The following is a 19,382-nucleotide window of genomic DNA, read 5'->3' on the forward strand; positions in this document are numbered from 1 at the left end:
TCACAGAGGCATTCTGGGAAAGTGAGTTAACTTTTGCTGCGATGTTTTTTTTTTTTTTGTTTTTTTTTTGAGAGCTGTTGAATGGATTCATTCATAATAAAAATGTGGAAAACCATACGACTACACAATTACTGAGCAGCATGATAACCGCCATGAAGTAGGATTTATTACATTTGTATTTATTGCATTTACATTGTGTTGTACTAATACAGTAACTAACAGTGTACAATGTCTATCTTAATTATGAGGTTTTTAAACCATAATATTTAAATAATTGCTGGAATGGAAGCAGGAATACAGCGATTAATTGGGAGGGGCAAATAAACATTCTGTTTTAAGACTTTTCTCTGCCATTTGCTTTTTAGCCACAGTGGACACTTTTACTTTTTGCAGCTCAACCATTATAAAATTTGTGAAATATGTATCACAATTTATGAGACACATGCATATGATAGCTTTATTTGCAATAATTTTATTCAGAAGTGTATTTTATTGGCACAAAGGTGTTTTTTCTTGTACCCAGTGTCCAACAGACCTTTAAAACAAGCATAAGTGCAGCTTCAACAATGCACCCAAAACTGTTCAACTGTGTAACAGCAAATAAACAATAGATTAAAAAAAACAACCAAACAATATATATTACTGTGAAACATTACAAGAACACCTCCGAGCTGTCTACCAGTAGAGGGAAGCCCTGGTCTTTGAGTCAAAGCTGTTCACTAATACAAGTCTGTATCTGAGTTTAAAAGACTTGTTTTTACCTATGGTTTACTTTTTATGTTGCTGCTTATCTGTATTTTCCATCAGTTGTGCAAACTCACTGACTTTAAAAAGTATTCGTTTAGTTCTCAAAACTTAGAAAGACCCATAAAGCTCGGAAGAATTTGTTTTATGAGGCACAGAATCACTGTGTGCTCTTGACAATGTGCCGAGGAAGACCTACGCATGACCTGATATTATGACCTCTGGTTATGTGAGCTTCAAATAGTTTGGACTTTCCGCTTGCAGAGCAGCAAGTCCATCTGCAGCTATATTTGCTGTGAAAACAGTGAGAACCAGTGATAATGTATGAGTACAGTGAGAGTGCAGATTAAAACTCCTTCAGTTCTAAAAGAAACAGTAAATTTTAAAACAGACAGAAAGAAATGATTACTTTAAACCATTCTGATTAATGAGATGTTTCTGATTTGACCAAATAAAAATAATCTTTTTATTAATTAAAAAAAATAGATGATTTTTATAGGTAATAAAATGAAGCTAAATACCTAACCCAGCTTGTAACTACAGTGTTTTTTTAATATAGTAGTATTTAGTTATTCTTTAAATGAAATACATTTGTGTTCTAAGATCTTTTTGCTTTGAGCATTTCCTGTGAATTACACATGACAAGCAAAGCGTTATTAGAGCTTCAGAGCAGTAGAGCCTGTCTATCCATCATCTCCCTGGGAAAATAATCCTGCGCTTTACTGTGCATGCAGGAATGTGAAAAAGGCTGGTTGATGTACTTGGAGGCACTGTCTGTGTACACTGCGGTGAGCAAAGGTATTATTCAGAGATCCTTGCCACTCAAGCAGCAGGGCATCTCCAACATACATCCAATCCTGCTTTTCCTACCTCATATAGTGAATTTCAGCACTGTTTTATGATGGGTTATGACCTACTTAGACACTCATATCTGAATAGTATGCAGTCAGGATTGGCCATGTTTACACAAGTTCCAACATTAATGAAGAGCAGAATCTGAACCTCTACTCTCTACTCTTGCTGGTTCATTTGTTCCATGAGACATTCAGTTAAATCAAACCAAATTCAAAGAGTCTCCCACAGACAGCAATGACCACATCATTCAGCCAGCTGGGAATGCACAGGCACATTCACAATTTCTAGTTCCTTTGACTCATTGGCACCAGTCTGAACCTCGAGCCTGAGCTCTGACAACATTAATCTCTGGCGACTCAGATTTTAACCTCTTGAAACCTGATTCTTTCTGAGACACTGAGTATCTCTGTTGACTTGGTATTTATTATTAATTTACTATTTATATTTCAAAATAAAGTTTTGACAATCATATATTGATTTGTAAAAGCAGATCCCTGAGTGGGCCCAGCGTAGGAACGGGGCTGTATAAGATGTCTGTATTAAAGCTGGCAGGAGGTAAACAGCCTTGCACAGTGTACTAAAGCCAGCACAGTGTGCAAAGGCAAAGGCCTCTATCCATCTGCAGGAACTGGCCAGAAAGAGCATTTCGCCTTTGGGGGCTGGCTGCCAGATGCCGCACTCCTCCTCTGCCTCCTCCTCCTCCTCCATGTCCACTGCAGCAGTGTCCGCTGTACACTCCAGGATCCCTGGGGCTTTAGGGCTCCAATCACAGATGCAAGCTGCCCCGGCTCTCGCTGCCCTTGCTTGTGCATCAACTTTCCTGCTGCGTCCTTCTTTCTCCCTGCAAATGTGCCTCACAATTGCAAAGGCTTGTACTCCAAAGGGGCCCAGCAATGGCTCCACCCCTTCACTCTTGAGGATTCAGACTGCAGCGATGTTGGAACTCTTGACCATACTCATGGATCCATTTGTTTGCCACTGGAACACAAAGATAGACACAAATCATGTGAAATTATCTTCTACAGAAAAAAAACAGTATCAGTTTTTTTTATGTATTAATTTTTTTTTTTGCTGTTGAATATTTTCAACTTTTGAGTCATTGCACTTGGAAAGTGTAGCCTGGAGGTTAATATCTGACGATATATATGGCTGCTAAAAACAACACCTTCACTAAATACTTCTGCAGCTGTTTTTCAATGATTAATATCTTTCTGTTAGCTTAACTGAGTCCTGAACACACGTGTGATGGTCTGGTTCCAAGCATCAGCAGATGTTTAGATTCCAAATGTCTGAACTGCTCTCGGCCACTTCTCTAAATGCCTAATGCGGTACAGATGTGCACCAGTATATCAGGAGAGCTGAATGCTGGATAAGTGATGGTGACTGATTTGCTAGTTTCCATATTTACGCTACTTTTTCACAGCCCTGTCACATCATAATGAGTCTGAGTCTTACCCCATTTGTCTCCAATAAGTACGGGGCAGCCAGCATGCAGTGTGTCATCGTCTCCTTCACCATTTCTGTGCAGGTTCCACCAGAAGATAGCAGCTTTCTGTGATATGAAAAACGAAAAACAAATCATTTTGAGTATCCTAAAAAAAAGAAGTGTGGTTTAAACTATGGTCAGTAACTATCAGCTATACTCATTAATAAGTTTTATAGTCTTCTTAATTTTTTGGTCTATATAGTATTATCAAGTAAACAAGTTTTAAAAGTGTGTTAAGTATCCCATTTTTGCTAAAAAAAAAAAAAAAAAAAGCACACTGGATTCTGCTGTTGTGAGAGGCACTTTGCTGTCATCGTCCACTTGTCCCCTTAAACAGGAAGTCTGTAAGTCAATACAGTCTGAGTGATGGGAGAGCCACTTGCAGGAGGACAATATTACATCCTAGAGGTCAGTAAATGGTTTATTGTGTCTAAAAATGCTTTAAATCGTGCTTGGCATTCACAGTAACCACAGCAAACCAAATTTAAAACCTGTGGTAGATTTGGACTACCATGTTAGACCATGTCTCCCCATGGCCATAATTAAAACACCAAAGGGGGAAATTTCTTTTCAAAGAGCATTATTCAAAGACTTCCAGACAGTTGAAGAATCAATGCCAAGGTGTTGGCATCGGAATCTTGGCATTGAATATGCTGGCATTGTGGCCTAGTATTTTACTTTTTATGGTGGTGTTTCTTTTAATTTGTCACCAGTGTGTATAAGACTTCTATTTCTTACTTTGTTTTTTTTTTGGGTCATTTTATCTTTTTCTGAAGTTTGGGCAGGAAATGAGTTCTAATAAAAAAAAAAAGGTGAAAGGTTAAGCCCCCAGGAATGGCCTGTTAAACTTTCCACTGCAGCTCATTTATCAACCAAAAAACTAAAGATAAAAAAAACCTCCACTGACTTTGCAAAGTAAAGTAGTGAATTCATCTCAAGGCTATTGTTTCTGTGATCTGACATTTAGTATTTTGACACCAAACGTATTTAAATGTGTAAAAAGGAAAAAATATGAAATGAAAATAACAGATACTAAGATATTTGCAGTGTATTTACCTCCACGACAGGAACGCTGAAGTTGGCGTAGATGAACGCTGTGGACCCACCTGCCTCCACGGGGCTGAGCTGTGGAAAAGGACATTCCTTCAGAGCTGTGTCTTGTGTTTACGTGCTCATGTTATGAAAAGCTGCTCTGTCTGCTGCAGTGTTTGAAAACTCATTCTTTTTTAATCACCACCCAGTTTTACTCTTATTGTAAGGACAAAAGCACTCAGCAGATGGACAAATGGGTTACATGAACACAAATAAAGGTTTAAATAAATGTGTTCTCCCACCAAACATTTCCTGAAGCCACTGCATCAGGAGAGATAAGAAGGCGACTGTGAGAGTTTGTTTCAAGTTTGTTGCGTGGCAGAATATCCCCAAAGTGTAAATGTAGTTACTGTTGTCAGTTTCTCAGGCTTGCTCTCCAAGTTGGCCAGGTTCTCCAAATGTGTTTATTTTTAATTTAGACTTTTGGACAGCTGAAAAAGAACTGCCAAAGAACTTTTAGCTACGGGGTCAAATAGGGTCAATAAATGGTTCGACTTTACTCACATATATCATAAACGTGGCCACCCGATTCCCAGTTTTCAGCTTGAACACGGGGCTTGAAGGTGACTGTTTTCACAGAAATGCAAACAGACATTTTAAAGGCAACTAAAATATCCACAATCACCATGGTAAATAAGTGCCAATCAACCAACACAACAAACTTACAGTAGCATGGTCAAAATGAGGTTCATAATGGCCACCAATCCCATAATTCACCACTTGGAGGTACTCGCCGTATGGATGCTTCACATTCAGACCTGTGAGCAGTGAGATCCTCTGGTCCAACTTCCCAACAATAGATTGTGCTGAGCCCTTCAGCCATGCACTAGCAGTAAAAGATATTGATTAATAAAATAATACTGTGACTGAAAAGAAATACCAGCTGCATGTAGCAGTAAACCTGCAGCAGATGTTTTTATTGCTATGGCAGTAGTAGAGTAACAAGAAGTGTTGTCTGTACCTCTTACTGATTCGATAGTCTGCTGTTGCTTGTTTCTCTCCAGCTGCTACTACAGACCTTCTCAGCTTGTTAGCAAAGACAGAAAAAAGCATCTTAATTTTGTGAATGTTACAGCAGCCAAATTTTAATGCATCTAAGGATGGGTTTCCATTAATCCTTCCCTTTTTTTAGGGCTTCGGAGGAAAGTGAAGCACAACCTGAGAAAAAAGCACTGCAAATATATTTTTGTAAACCACAGAGCTCCTCCGGTTTTCATGATTGTTTTCCAATTTTCCAACAGGTATATACAAACATTTCCATGCTGAGAATCAGTAATGAAATATTCAACTCAATATATATACTTCATACAATTAATCACCAAGAAAACCTATAAAACTGTTTGTTAACAGACTTGTATTCTGGGATCTAGCAACAGCAAACTGGAAACCATGCTCCAATCCCACTCTCTGCTCCAAACTAAGACCATACCAGGGGCCTGTTTTCAATCAGCCCACAAGCTGACATAATGATGAAATAAGTACAGGGGTTTCCATCTGAGCAAGAGATGGAAAACCCACTGAACAATGCCAAAACCTCACAGAAACTATAGGGGCAGCAAATGTGTTATCCCACCAAATATTTCCTTAAGTCACTGCATCAGAAGACTGAAGAGCTCTCAGGACGATCCACTGCAGTAAAGTTTCACTTTACTCAATGGAAATAAAGACTCAGCTATCGTGGACTGAACATTTATCGGCCTCAGCTCCGTTGGTTTATTTGGACAGTTTGAGGAATTCAGCCAAGTTTTCGTAGTAATGTATTCCTCTTTTCCTTAAGCTTTGCTAAATGTTTGGAAGCACGCCAACTCTTCCGCTATATGATCCCTCCAGAATCTTCCCAGTAGGAAGAGTCTGGCTTAGACCCCAGCAGTCAGAGGCCTTTTGTAACACACCTACACACGGTCTAGATTCAAGGCTCGTCTTTGAAAAGTTAAAGAATGATCAGCAAAAAGCACTAAAATTAATAGTACTCATTATAACCTACATGTCTATTCACGGCATTTTATATACATCTATATTAAAATATTAGATTCCCTCTACACATGCATTAATTAGGTGTACCAAATTTGAAAAACTAAATGTATTAACTGTTTATAACAATCCAGCATTTGATGTTTTTCACCATCAAGAAACATCACTTAAAAGTTTACTCTGAATCTTTATCTGTTATAAATAAAAGCTCCAAAGGCAAAAAAGATGTGTTTCGTTAAAGAAAAAACTCGTCAAATGATAATGTTTGTTAGTGACACACAAACATACACATATATATTGATTTAGTCTATTAGAACATCTATTACATGCTTCAGTTTGGCAGTCCCACACTTTAATGTGACTTTGCAAAGGGAAAAAGTGTTCATTTAATGCCTTTGTTGATTTGCCTTCTTGTTGCTAAGAAAACACTTTTCAGATTCACATTTTGTGAGTCCCATGTGGGAAAACCCCTCCCTTTGTTGACAAAATTCTCCAAAACATGGGATTACAAAACCATTCAACAATCTGACGGAATCAACTAACAACACATGACGTTAAGACACTGATTATTTTTTTAATTCTGAAAAATTGAAGAGGCATGGGTTTTTTGACCACATGCGATGAGCACTCACTCCTGGGTGGGCGAGGCTCTTGATGTCTTCAGCCTCCGTGTCAGTGACAAAGTCATGGTAGAGGACCACATACGGCTGCAGGCTCACCAACTCCCGTCTTGCAGGCATCAGCATCAGTGCAGGATTGTTGTTGGTGAAGTAGTCACAGAAGAGTTGGGGATTTGTAAAATGCCTGCGCTGTAAGAAGCAACGACCATATGAAGTCTATTAACAAGATCAAAACATGGATATCCATCTACAGTTACTTATATAATGGATCTTGCCACCACATAAAAGCTTAAAAACAAAGATGACATTTAGAGTTTTTGTGGTGCTTTTTAAAGCCAAGAAAACATTTTACAAACCTAAAAATGTAGAAATTAAATGAAGTTCTTGGGGTATGTTAGGGGCGAGGGTTTATAGCTTCAGATCAGCACTTTGGTCCAGACTTAAATTTGTAAACTTATTTGATGGATTTATGTGTTTTTTGGTCAGAAATTAAGTATCCTCAGAGGATAAAATCAAATCGAATCACTGAGATTTTCCTTTATTAGTACTGGTGGTGTGTTTTTTTGTCAGCAGTATCTTGTCAATTTCCATTTTTGTTATTTTCATTTGATGTGAAGTTTGTGCTTGTGCTTTTATCTTGAAAGGTGCCATATAAATAAATACTGATGCAAAAATTTAAACTGTAGTCCATGTAAAAATGAAAAAAAAAACATCCTCTTAAATAAAGTGCATCCTGAAACACTGAACATCTAGTGACATAAAACCCTGTAACTCAATGCTACATTAATGTATATGCATTTGAAAAGTTTGATGTGTTCCTGTCCTGATCTGCTCCTCATAACTGTAATACCTGAGAGCCTTGAGTCCGGCAGAGTCTCTCATAAGTGTCCCTGGTCCTTAAATAACTGGAGGATGGTCTCCTCAACCCAGTGCCTCTGGGTGGACCAGCAGCAACCAGGAGCTTCTCATATTTCTTAACATTCTGCAAAACTCTTCCATTCATTGGATCTGAGAAAGAAAATGTGTAAACAATCTGAGAGAGGTATGACACAGTTCACTGAGAAAAGGGGTTTTAAGAGACTTACTGTGATGCAGTAACTCCTGAGACAGACTCAGAGCGTAGGAGACGTTTCCTGTCTGAGACAATAAAAGGAATTTAGAGAAATCTAAATCATCAATCATGCAAATTTCCTCAGTCTGTCTGTTCACTTACTTTAAAGTGAGAAAAGGCAAGGTGATCCAAAGCATCCTCCAAAGTGCCTTCATTCTCAGGGCTCCACTCCTCTCTTGCTCCCCTGAAAAGGTGCACAGACTCCTCCAGCCACTGCACTGAGTGATAATAGTCTTCTTCTTCATAGGCCACCTGGGTACAATAACACAAAAAAAACCAAGTACTTCACAATTTAAACAGAGTCTGTCTAGAACTGAACAGCTGAATATTGCATGCATGTCGGTCGGAATTTGTGAGGTTTTGTGGTTGCAGGGATGATTTCAATAAGGATCACACTAACAACTGTAAGACCAGCCTGAGTCAGAGTCAGCAGCCAGAGTCAGACCGTTTCTCCGATCATGATAGTCAGCTGACATATGTTTGTGGTTGGCTGAGCCATTTTAGCTACTTCGGCTTCACTTGAATTCATTTCTTTTGGGTTTACTGGTTTAGGATCTTGTTTCATTTTTTTGCATATCACCTCTGTCCTTTTTCTTAGGGTTTACTCTTTTGTGTGTCCTGTGATGCCTTGTGCCTCCTCAGTCCTTCTATATGTGCTTCTTGTTAATTTCTTTCCTTTGTTCTTGTTCCACACCTTTATGACTATTTTTGCTTTTCTTGACTCTCCCTCACCTTCACCCTATTGTCGGCCCATCTGTTCACCCACCTGTGTTTATTCCTTGTGCTCTCCCACTTTCAGTTTTTGTTTAGTCCACCCTTTTATCCTGCGTGTATCATGTAGCAGCTTATGTTCTACAGCTGCCATCAAGGCCCAGTTTCAGAAACCTTTCGCAGCACACTGACACCTAGAATCTCTGATAAACACACCTAACTAAAATAAATGAATTCCTTCTTTGTGCTTTCAAAAATTGACTTTGTCTTTTGAATTTGTCTTTCCCTTAGGTCCCATGATTTTAGAAAAGCTCTGCAAAATCTGATAAAGTACTACAAAGTGGTGTCAGCTGAAAGATTTGAATGGGAAAAAAATCTAGGTTGCAGAGTTAATAAAGTAAACCTAACAGACCTCTGCAGCCTGATTCTCATCAGTGCCTGAAGCAAGTAGATAAAAAAAATAATCTGGACATTTCTGTAACCAAATATGGGCAGTAGATTTGCATTACATGTAGGCCTATGTAGGCATTTCTTCCACAGAGTGTGTCCCTGCATCACATTTTCATGTATGCTATGGAAATATAAAACTAGACTACAGCATTTTTAGATTTTGAAAGTCACAAACACTAAAGGTCTCCTTTACTTGGGTTATAAGCAGTTTAGCAGTTGACCTGACTTGACGAAGTAGGTGCTGACTAAAGGGCTGACATCACCCACACTGAAAGTGGGTGGTAAGAGTCTCCTCCCATCACAGATTACATCCACAACCACAGCTCCATGTGTGCTATTTAACCCCTACAAACACACACAGAAGCCCACCAACTAATCACACATGCTGAGTTAATCCACCACAGGTTTACACCCACATTTCACTCTTTAATTTAAGATCAGCTAGTCTTAACAGAAATAACCTAAAGAGCAATAAATGTGTAAAAATACTCAGCTGATGAGGTAATGAGCCTGAGGGAAGTGTCAGCTGGCAATTACCTTAAAGGGCCCTAAACCTCTCCCCACTAAAACTGAGACACTCAAACTTGTGTTAAAAAATGTTGCTGGTTTTCAAGATCAATTTAACAACTACACGAAAGCACATGCAGGTAGCTCTTTTATAGAGAAACCCCTAAAACTAAGCATCTCTGCCTCACATAATTTCAGCCCTGGTACAAGTGAAGACAAGCTTCTGCAGCATGACTTAATGTCTTTTCCATAAAGAGTATGTCTCTCCCACACAGTGCCCTACCCTTACACATCACCACTGCATGAAAACAGTGGAATTTATTGTGGGGAAAATCTGCTTTTTTTCCCCCTTCTATAGAATATTATATTCATCTGCGCATGAAAAGAATTCCCAGGCATGCAATGGAAAGAATCCCAGTTTTCTAGTCTAGGTTCCCACAACAGAACTATTAACAAGTCTGGGATAAAACTGCAGCCCTCTGGAATGGGATGTTAACCAGGGGGAAAGCTTTTCAGGGCACCAACTTCCAAATATGTTAATTTCCTTCAGTGAGTCCTCCTACCTTATGTTACTCTGAAAGCTGTTCCAGAAAGAAGACAGATGTGTCCTCGCACCACATTTCCTTTGTTGTGCTTTTAAGAAATACAGAGTTGGCACAAATACTGCTTTCATTTTATGCTTCGTCACATTTTATTTGAACACATTAATTTCACAGCTATAATTTACTGTTTAAAAGAAAACAATAATCCTGCATTGTTAAAGATTAAAGCACGGTTCCCAACTTTTCTTTTTTGTGACCCTACAAAAAAGTTTCTAGTTCCCTTTCAGCTTTTTATATTTTTTATTTCATATCATTATCCATTTAAATGACGCTAGGGCTTAGAGCTTTTCAACGTTATAAGGAAATATAGCTGCTTCAAGTGACGGGTGGTGCAGCCAACACATACAGCTGAAGCTAACAGCTGCCTGTTTAGACGTCATCTCTACTAAATCAAGTCACTGAACCGCTTCTCTCGACTTTGTTTCTGGTATTGATTTTGGAGGATTTTACTGCAGTAATCGGACAAATAATGTGGCCTGCTCTGTGGTTAATTGTACTAACAGCCTGCCAAGAGGTTTGTGCACCACTTTTTTTGGTTTTCTCAGTGTTTGCACTAGCTGAAAGGTAAGTGCAATGCCTCTTTACAGTCCACAGATAATTTAACTTCAACTTCCTATGCACAGTTGTTCACTTCTGGCTCCAAAAAACCCAATATGGAGATGGTCAAAATGCCAGACTCAAAGCTTTAAACATCAGCCCGCCAACCTTTGAATGATGTCATTGTGGCTATATCCATCTTTTATGTAGGCTTAGGTTGTTATTAGATTCACTGATGAATGGTTTGCCTTTCAGGCAATTTGGTAAAGATTACTTTTTGATCTAAAGTGTAAAACTTAGACAAATGGACAAAATTGTAAATACGTATTTGTGTAGTAGTTAATGTGAGGAGCACATACAGTTGCCATGTATGTGCTCCTCACATTAAGCATGTGAGGAGCACATACATGGCATCGGCCATCACATGACCAACCCCTGGGCTGGGAGCCAAACGTAAAAAACTGCAGAGTAAAACAGTACCATTACTTTTGTTACTTACATTTTACGAATATTTCTGTTCTTTTACATGCAGGACTGTGTTTTTTCTAAAGTACATAACGTTTTCAGTACCTTCCCAACCAGAAAGCAGTCATCACCAGAGAGCTGGACAGATACTGCAGGCATGTAGACATCCACAGACTCGCCATTAGTGATTCTCTGGAAACGACCCCTTACAAGGCTGGAAATTTGCAGAGCATACACATCCTGCAGCCTCATTAGCCCCTTAGCAGCCCCTTGGAGGTCTTCCATATTGGGCAGATCGGCCTCTTCCTCCTCATAACTGGACCTGAGGGCTGGACAGCAGAGGGGCAAAAAGGTGAATGGTGAGGGGTTTGGTGGTGACAGTAGAGTTGAGGGGGGTGGATGCTTAGATATCACCACCAGATGTGTCTTTGAAGACGGCAGTGGGGCAACCTTGTAGGTTCTCGAGGGCTTCATTGCTGTAGACGACATTCAGCCACTCTGAATGAAGACGTTTGATCAAAGTAAAAGCCACCAGAGGGTTGGCCATTGCGACTGCTGGGCCTTTGTAAAGTTCTGTGTGCAGGTCGGATACTTTGGCATAAAAACTGTGTGAAGATACAGAATTATTAAACAGGGTCTTCAGACTGGAAACAATAAAAACTCAATAATTAAACTGGCATTTGAGGACAATACATTATTTGCACCAGAAGAAAGGAACAAATGGAAAAGTGCATAAAGATAAGAATCCTGTCTATAAAGTATTAAATTTACATCTGCAAAAGTCCTCTATGGGGAAAGTATCCTTTAGAATATTAGACTGATTTAAAGAAACCTGTATCTCATATAAATACCATAAATACTGAGCTTATTCCAGCTCAAACACTGCAAAAATCCACCACAATCAAGCCAACGTTTGAATTCTCATGATCAAAAGGTTCCTTTGCAAAATCTGAAGCAATTCTACAAAAAAAACTATTGAGTTATTTGTATAAATTAGCGGGAAGTTACTTAGTATGTTTTGTATCAGTGATCCTGCATCCAACATAGTGAAATAGAGCCACGAAAACCTTAAGTCTATTTTTTCTGCATTTTTTAATGTCATACTTATAAGGTTTATGCAGGTCATTATGTGATCATCTCACTATCAAACCTCACATCTGCAACGCTTGTTCTATTACTATTTACTATGTGTGTGTGCAGTGTCTCCCGGGTTATGATATAATCACCACCTCTGGAAAACAAACAAACCGAGGTAATAATATCTATGGGGGTTTCTTCTGTATTACTTCAAAATCAGAGTAAGTGTAATTTCTAAGATGCAAATCTTTTAAATCTTTTACAATCAAATCTGTTTCCAGTGTTTCACCATTACTCACCGTTTGATGTCTTCCAGTCTGTCCAACTCGTGGTCAATGTAAGTTCTCAGGTAATCGATCAGCTTCCGTTCAACACTGATCGCCTGCTTTACGTTCAGCAGCGATGTATACATTTCCCCTCCAACGACACTCAGGAGGCCCGAGAGAAAGCAAACAAGCACACAAAACTTCATCTCCGAAACTGAACTGTTCGTTCTCTTCCTCGGCAGATTCACCAGCTCTAATTGCGCCTCTCAGTTTTCCTGAACAGCACCGCTGAGCTTCAGCATTTGGAGCAGGCTCTCAGCTGATCTGAGATCAGCCTTCGCCCTCTTTCATCATATCATACATAGAGCCTGGATTGATTGAGAGCAATTAGTTTGCGCTCATGTACTCACCAAAATCATCAGATTTATGGGGTTGTCACAGATGCTGATGAAATGAGTTCAGTTTGTGCAAATTTAATTTTACATTGAAGTCAACGTTCTAAAATGTGAAAATCAAAGAGAAATCATCTGTTCTTAAGAGTTCAAAAACCGAGTTTGGAATCACAGCGACATCTGCAGGACAAAGCTCTGCGCAACAACCAAGCTGCAGCAGCGAAGTGCCAAACCAAGGATCCCTAAAGATGGATAGCGCCTTCCTGGTGGTGACATGTACTGCAGTTGGACGGTTCGAGGTGGCAATGTCGTGTTCCGGTCAAATTTGAGCAATTTAGAAATTTTATCTCTGAAAGATGTCCTTAATTCGATCCAACTGACCAATTCCAGGTCTTTTTCTACAAATAAGATGTCAACACACAAAATAAATTGCATTAATTTGTGTGTTTTATTAAACATTTGTAAACTCTTGGGTTTTCCCAATGACAACAGTTGTAAATACCTCGATTCAAATAGATATGTCAGATGGATATATGGACACACACAAGAATGCATGCATGCACACACACACACACACACACACAGATATAAACACATGTGCACTGTGCACTCACACACATCTTGGTTTCCCTGGCAACCACTATGGGAAATTTTGCCCAGTAGATCATCTCTTCCACAGGTATAACACCTGTGTTGGAAGTTCTCACAGACAGTTGCATCGCTGTTTCAATAGCACTGAAATTTTCCTGTAACTTTGGTGTATAATGCTTTTTTGAGGCCTTGGTTACAGGTCACTGTGTAGCAGCAATTTGGCACGTTGATATACCTTAAGTGAGGCTATTTACTACATATTTGATCAGTACACTGGTAGGAGGAGAGAGGCCAGGAAACTGACAGAGAGGATGGATTAGATAAGGAAGTGTCAGAAGCGGAAGATGGCATGGAATATAATCTGTGCAATCTAGGCTAAAAAATGACTGATGAGAAGGAACTCAGTGATGAGGACAATGGCTATGTTGAGGCTGCTGTCACTCAAAGAAGGGGAAATTATCCCCACCTGAGAATCAAGTTTGACTTTCAGCTAAAAATGTCATCAGGATGATCACAGAACCAAAAAACTATGACATATCCTGGACTGATGACATCAAATACTGCTTTGAACTGTTCTTGACTGAGTCCAATAGTGTTAATTGTGATGAAAGTGGAGGGAAAACAGACTTACAAAGACAACTGAAAGGAGGTAACTCAGAAAGACGTCAAAGCATACATGACTCTTTTTACAGGGAGTGCAGAATTATTAGGCAAGTTGTATTTTTGAGGAATAATTTTATTATTGAACAACAACCATGTTCTCAATGAACCCAAAAAACTCATTAATATCAAAGCTGAATGTTTTTGGAAGTAGTTTTCAGTTTGTTTTAGTTTTAGCTATTTTAGGGGATATCTGTGTGTGCAGGTGACTATTACTGTGCATAATTATTAGGCAACTTAACAAAAACAAATATATACCCATTTCAATTATTTATTTTCACCAGTGAAACCAATATAACATCTCCACATTCACAAATATACATTTCTGACATTCAAAAACAAAACAAAAACAAATCAGCGACCAATATAGCCACCTTTCTTTGCAAGGACACTCAAAAGCCTGCCATCCATGGATTCTGTCAGTGTTTTGATCTGTTCACCATCAACATTGCGTGCAGCAGCAACCACAGCCTCCCAGACACTGTTCAGAGAGGTGTACTGTTTTCCCTCCTTGTAAATCTCACATTTGATGATGGACCACAGGTTCTCAATGGGGTTCAGATCAGGTGAACAAGGAGGCCATGTCATTAGTTTTTCTTCTTTTATACCCTTTCTTGCCAGCCACGCTGTGGAGTACTTGGACGGCGTGTGATGGAGCATTGTCCTGCATGAAAATCATGTTTTTCTTGAAGGATGCAGACTTCTTCCTGTACCACTGCTTGAAGAAGGTGTCTTCCAGAAACTGGCAGTAGGACTGGGAGTTGAGCTTGACTCCATCCTCAACCCGAAAAGGCCCCACAAGCTCATCTTTGATGATACCAGCCCAAACCAGTACTCCACCTCCACCTTGCTGGCGTCTGAGTCGGACTGGAGCTCTCTGCCCTTTAACAATCCAGCCACGGGCCCATCCATCTGGCCCATCAAGACTCACTCTCATTTCATCAGTCCATAAAAACTTAGAAAAATCAGTCTTGAGATATTTCTTGGCCCAGTCTTGACGTTTCAGCTTGTGTGTCTTGTTCAGTGGTGGTCGTCTTTCAGCCTTTCTTACCTTGGCCATGTCTCTGAGTATTGCACACCTTGTGCTTTTGGGCACTCCAGTGATGTTGCAGCTCTGAAATATGGCCAAACTGGTGGCAAGTGGCATCTTGGCAGCTGCACGCTTGACTTTTCTCAGTTCATGGGCAGTTATTTTGCGCCTTGGTTTTTCCACACGCTTCTTGCGACCCTGTTGACTATTTTGAATGAAACGCTTGATTGTTCGATGATCACGCTTCAGAAGCTTTGCAGTTTTAAGACTGCTGCATCCCTCTGCAAGATATCTCACTATTTTTGACTTTTCTGAGCCTGTCAAGTCCTTCTTTTGACCCATTTTGCCAAAGGAAAGGAAGTTGCCTAATAATTATGCACACCTGATATAGGGTGTTGATGTCATTAGACCACACCCCTTCTCATTACAGAGATGCACATCACCTAATATGCTTAATTGGTAGTAGGCTTTCGAGCCTATACAGCTTGGAGTAAGACAACATGCATGAAGAGGATGATGTGGACAAAATACTCATTTGCCTAATAATTCTGCACTCCCTGTATTTTGAGCGGTGTGTACCTTTCCAGAAATGAATCTACCAGCAGTGTACATACAGTATGGGATGCAAAGTCATTTCAGAAATTTTATTAACACAACAAATTGTGATAATATATTTATTGTTATACTTTCTCTTAAAAAAAAACAGGTCACCTGCCTAAAGAGTTCATCCAAAAGGGAAAACACGATGGGTTTTAAATATTACAAGCAAATCTCACAGTAGATTTTAGAATTGATCCTGTGTCTACAACTATGCATATTTATTTATTTTATCCCTGTTGTCCTCTAAAATATATATTTTTTCCCCATTTGTCTAAGGTGAGATTATTTCCCAAAAACACATATCAAACATGCTAAATTATTATTATTTTTTAAGTTTGACATTGCTGTAAAGGACCTGTTTAAATATTTAGCCTACAGTTAAAAATGAGTTAAACCAAACCAGAACAAACTCACATGTATTTAATTCATTGTAAGGACTATTTTAGGCTTGTATAAAGATTTTCTTTTATTATTAATATGAGGATATTTTCAGATTGTATTGAATTGTGATGGCATGTGCAGGAAAAGTAATAACCAGGATACAATGACTTATTGTAAAGTAAGGAAGGCTGTAACTGTGACATTAATGATGAAGAGATTCATCTGTTTTTCTCAGATTAAAAGTTTGTGGAATGACGTTGTTAAGACTAATCTACAACAAATTTGAGGGGTAACCGAAAAGAACATTTTTTATCTACTGTAATAGACTTTCAACAGCTCTATTCTGTGTTCAGTTTTATTAACATCACGTGATAATTATCCTCAAAGAAATGCAATAAACATCAAACAAAGTCTGATAAGAAACAATAATATTATATGCATTAAAATGTTCTGCATCCAGATACTGTTGCAAGGATTTCTTTATAATACTGACAACATAAGATTTTAAATATGTGCGCTTAGATTACTAAATGTCAAACTTATCAATAAATCCTTAGATTAAAAGGTCAAAGCATTATGGTTCACTAATTTCAGATCCAGAATATTTTTTCAGTTTTCACCAAGTACAGCTTTTTTAAACAGAGCGCAGTTTAAGATGATTTAATGATAATACTAACCAAAGTGTTAAAGCATGAAACTGAGATGATAAAGACATTTTATCACAATTTTATAGAATTTCCTTTCAGTATAAAGTGACATCTTTTATTAGTGCAGTTATTTTTTAAGTATTTTCTGAGATTTGGTCTATACTCCAACAACTATTGTAGGTTAGAGATCTAATGGAGCTGTCAAACATTTATCAGTGCGAATATCACACTTTTAGTCAAACATGCAATCTGACACAAAACATGACCTGTTACAACTTGTTAAGATTTTAGAAGTTTTAGACACCTTTTATTAGCCTTTTTAAGGAAAAGAAGTCAAATCAATATTCATGTGCTCAAATTATCACTGAAATGTTTTTTATTTACTGCAAATGTTTACCTGATATATACAGAGCCCCTTTCATGAGCCAGATTCTTTGTTCTGTGCAAAAGTATCTGAAGGTAATACAAGGCTTTAAAAAGTATAAATCAGACAAATAAACTGGATCTTTTGGATATATTTTTAAATATATTGCTGGTTTGTGTTTCCAGATTGAGCTTTAGAGGAGGAACAGTAATACAAAGAGTTTGTTTTCTCTCCAGTGTAACTTTTTCCACTTACTGTCATTTCATGAAGACTGATTATAGGTTATTAGTCTGTTCCACATGCAGTACAATAAGGAATCTGTTAATGGCCAGTGTGAATGGAAAAAAAAATTACAGCATAAAAAACTGCTCAGTGTTCATTTGGGGAACTGACAGACAGAGATGCAGATATTCTGCACAGGTTTTCTGCAGGAGTCTAAACTGTTTTTTTTTTTCAAGAAGCAGACAAGCTGTCCTGCTGTTTGCTTCTGAAATGGGGCTTGACTGCATTTGAGCAGCAGAGGAATGTTTTCCCAATGTAGCCCCTCAGACTTTGATCTCTGAAGCCGTAGATGAGTGGGCTAAGAAAGCGTGGGATTAGGATAAAACAGAAAAAACAGAAATAGGTAATGTCTTCTACTTGCCATTTAGTGTACAGCAATATGAGAGTTTCAGTGATGGGGAGAGTGAAAGCCAACATGCAAAGAAGCAGCTGAAAGCCGTGCAGCAGCACAGTGTGCTTGGCTTTGTTCACAGATACTCTGTCCTGTCTCAGCTTCCTGGTTTCCAGCAGGATTCTCACATATGTGAAGAAGATGACAACAGCCACAACTGCAAAGAACATCACACTCACAGCAGTTCTGAATAATGCTTGGATTGGAGATGAGTTGATAACTAAATTTTTGCAGAGTACAGGTGTAAAGAGGACATCTACAGCAGGACGTTGCTTCCCAATGGAGTAGTCGATGATGAGGAACATGCAGCTTATAAGCCACAGACAAAGATTAATAATCCAGATACGGCCTGAGCGCCAGGCAGCCGGCCGCTGCAGGGGATAGAAGATGGCAACATAACGCTCCAGGGACATTGCGGCCAGGATTAAAGGTGTGTTCTGATAAGTAACAGTGGATATGAACAGCAGAGGAAAACAGTAGAAAACAGGAAATTTTACCTGACCCATTACAAGTAGGAAAAGCAGCACAGAGGACAGAAGCTGCAGGGTGTCATTGATCAACATGTGGGCAAACAGGATGTAACGTGGAGTGTTTAGGAACTGCCTGTGAGATGCAAACACATGCAGCATGACAGCAATGCAGCAGAGGAAGGTGCTGAAGAAGGGGATAACTGCACATACTTTGATAATAACAGACAGACTTTTTTGGGAAGTTGCATTAAAAGGAAGTTCAGTCAGATTCTGCATTTTTGCTGCTTTAAGCTGCAGCACACCTGTTAAAAAAAGCACAACTTAAACTTCCACATACACAAGATAGAATAAAACATAATGCATAATATCATTTACATTTACAACAGAAATGAGCTGCCTCATGTTAATAAAATAATCAGTAAACTCAAATCACCCTGTAAAACAAACCATTTACCCATTAAAATGAGACAGTGCCTCGCTCACCTCATAAGAATGACTTTGTCTGTCAGAAGAGCTCAGATTTCTGTTCTCAGCACACAACATGTTTTCAATTAACAAAGTGTCAAAGATGGTCTTCCCCTTGTCTGATCTGTTTGGCCTCGGTTATCTTATGTTTGACTCAGTGCTGATTCCCCAGAGATAAATTAATTTCATGCTATCGTCATTAAGCATCATGGTTCTCATTAACTGCAGATTACTGTGGGGGAAAATGATAAAGCACCTTTTATTACAGGATCCATGAAAGGAAGTTAAACAGACAAGTGAGTCTATATTGTAAGGCATCATGAGCAGCAGTTGATACTGTCAAATTAGACAAAATTTTATCCACTTTTATTTGTCTTCTTTCCTAAAATTGGCTTTAAGGTGATTCACTGCTCATTCTGACAGCAAAGATAATACAAATTCACAATTACTGGTGATAAACTATTAGCATACATTAAGAAAGTAAATGTTCTTTATTAAACAGTACAAAACACACATACCCTGAATAGAAACCATACTATATTTAGTGGAGTGGTAATTAAACCAATGAGCATTCTTTTATTGAGCAGTAAAATACTATATAAAGTAAAAATGTGT

At 38.7% G+C, this 19,382-nt stretch overlaps 2 protein-coding genes across 3 annotated transcripts; both read right to left on the reverse strand.

Moving 5' to 3' along the window:
• Nucleotides 1-172: 172 nt before the first annotated feature.
• On the reverse strand, nt 173-12,938 carry p4ha3 (prolyl 4-hydroxylase, alpha polypeptide III). Of its 2 annotated transcripts, XM_039622430.1 has the most exons (14): nt 12,905-12,938; nt 12,528-12,656; nt 11,602-11,756; nt 11,257-11,480; nt 7,982-8,131; nt 7,854-7,905; nt 7,619-7,776; nt 6,781-6,957; nt 5,139-5,203; nt 4,844-5,003; nt 4,682-4,744; nt 4,142-4,210; nt 3,055-3,151; nt 173-2,577 (listed from the first exon to the last, which is right to left on the reverse strand). In XM_039622430.1, the coding sequence occupies exons 2-14, from the start codon at nt 12,638-12,640 to the stop codon at nt 2,507-2,509; spliced, it is 1,554 nt and encodes a 517-aa protein (XP_039478364.1). In that variant the 5' UTR covers nt 12,641-12,656; nt 12,905-12,938; the 3' UTR covers nt 173-2,506. The 2 variants fall into 2 exon arrangements, with proteins under 2 accessions (XP_039478364.1, XP_031590793.2); XM_031734933.2 differs by lacking the exon at nt 12,905-12,938 and having other exon boundaries at nt 12,528-12,764.
• A 4,147-nt stretch (nt 12,939-17,085) lies between these two features.
• or95a1 (odorant receptor, family 95, subfamily A, member 1) lies at nt 17,086-18,887 on the reverse strand. Its single transcript, XM_039598142.1, has one exon. It carries the CDS (start codon nt 18,576-18,578, stop codon nt 17,613-17,615), a length of 966 nt encoding a protein of 321 aa, XP_039454076.1. The 5' UTR covers nt 18,579-18,887; the 3' UTR covers nt 17,086-17,612.
• Between the last annotated feature and the right edge of the window lie 495 nt (nt 18,888-19,382).

Source organism: Oreochromis aureus, linkage group 14 (assembly GCF_013358895.1).
Source record: "Oreochromis aureus strain Israel breed Guangdong linkage group 14, ZZ_aureus, whole genome shotgun sequence".
Classification (NCBI taxonomy): Eukaryota; Metazoa; Chordata; class Actinopteri; order Cichliformes; family Cichlidae; genus Oreochromis; species Oreochromis aureus.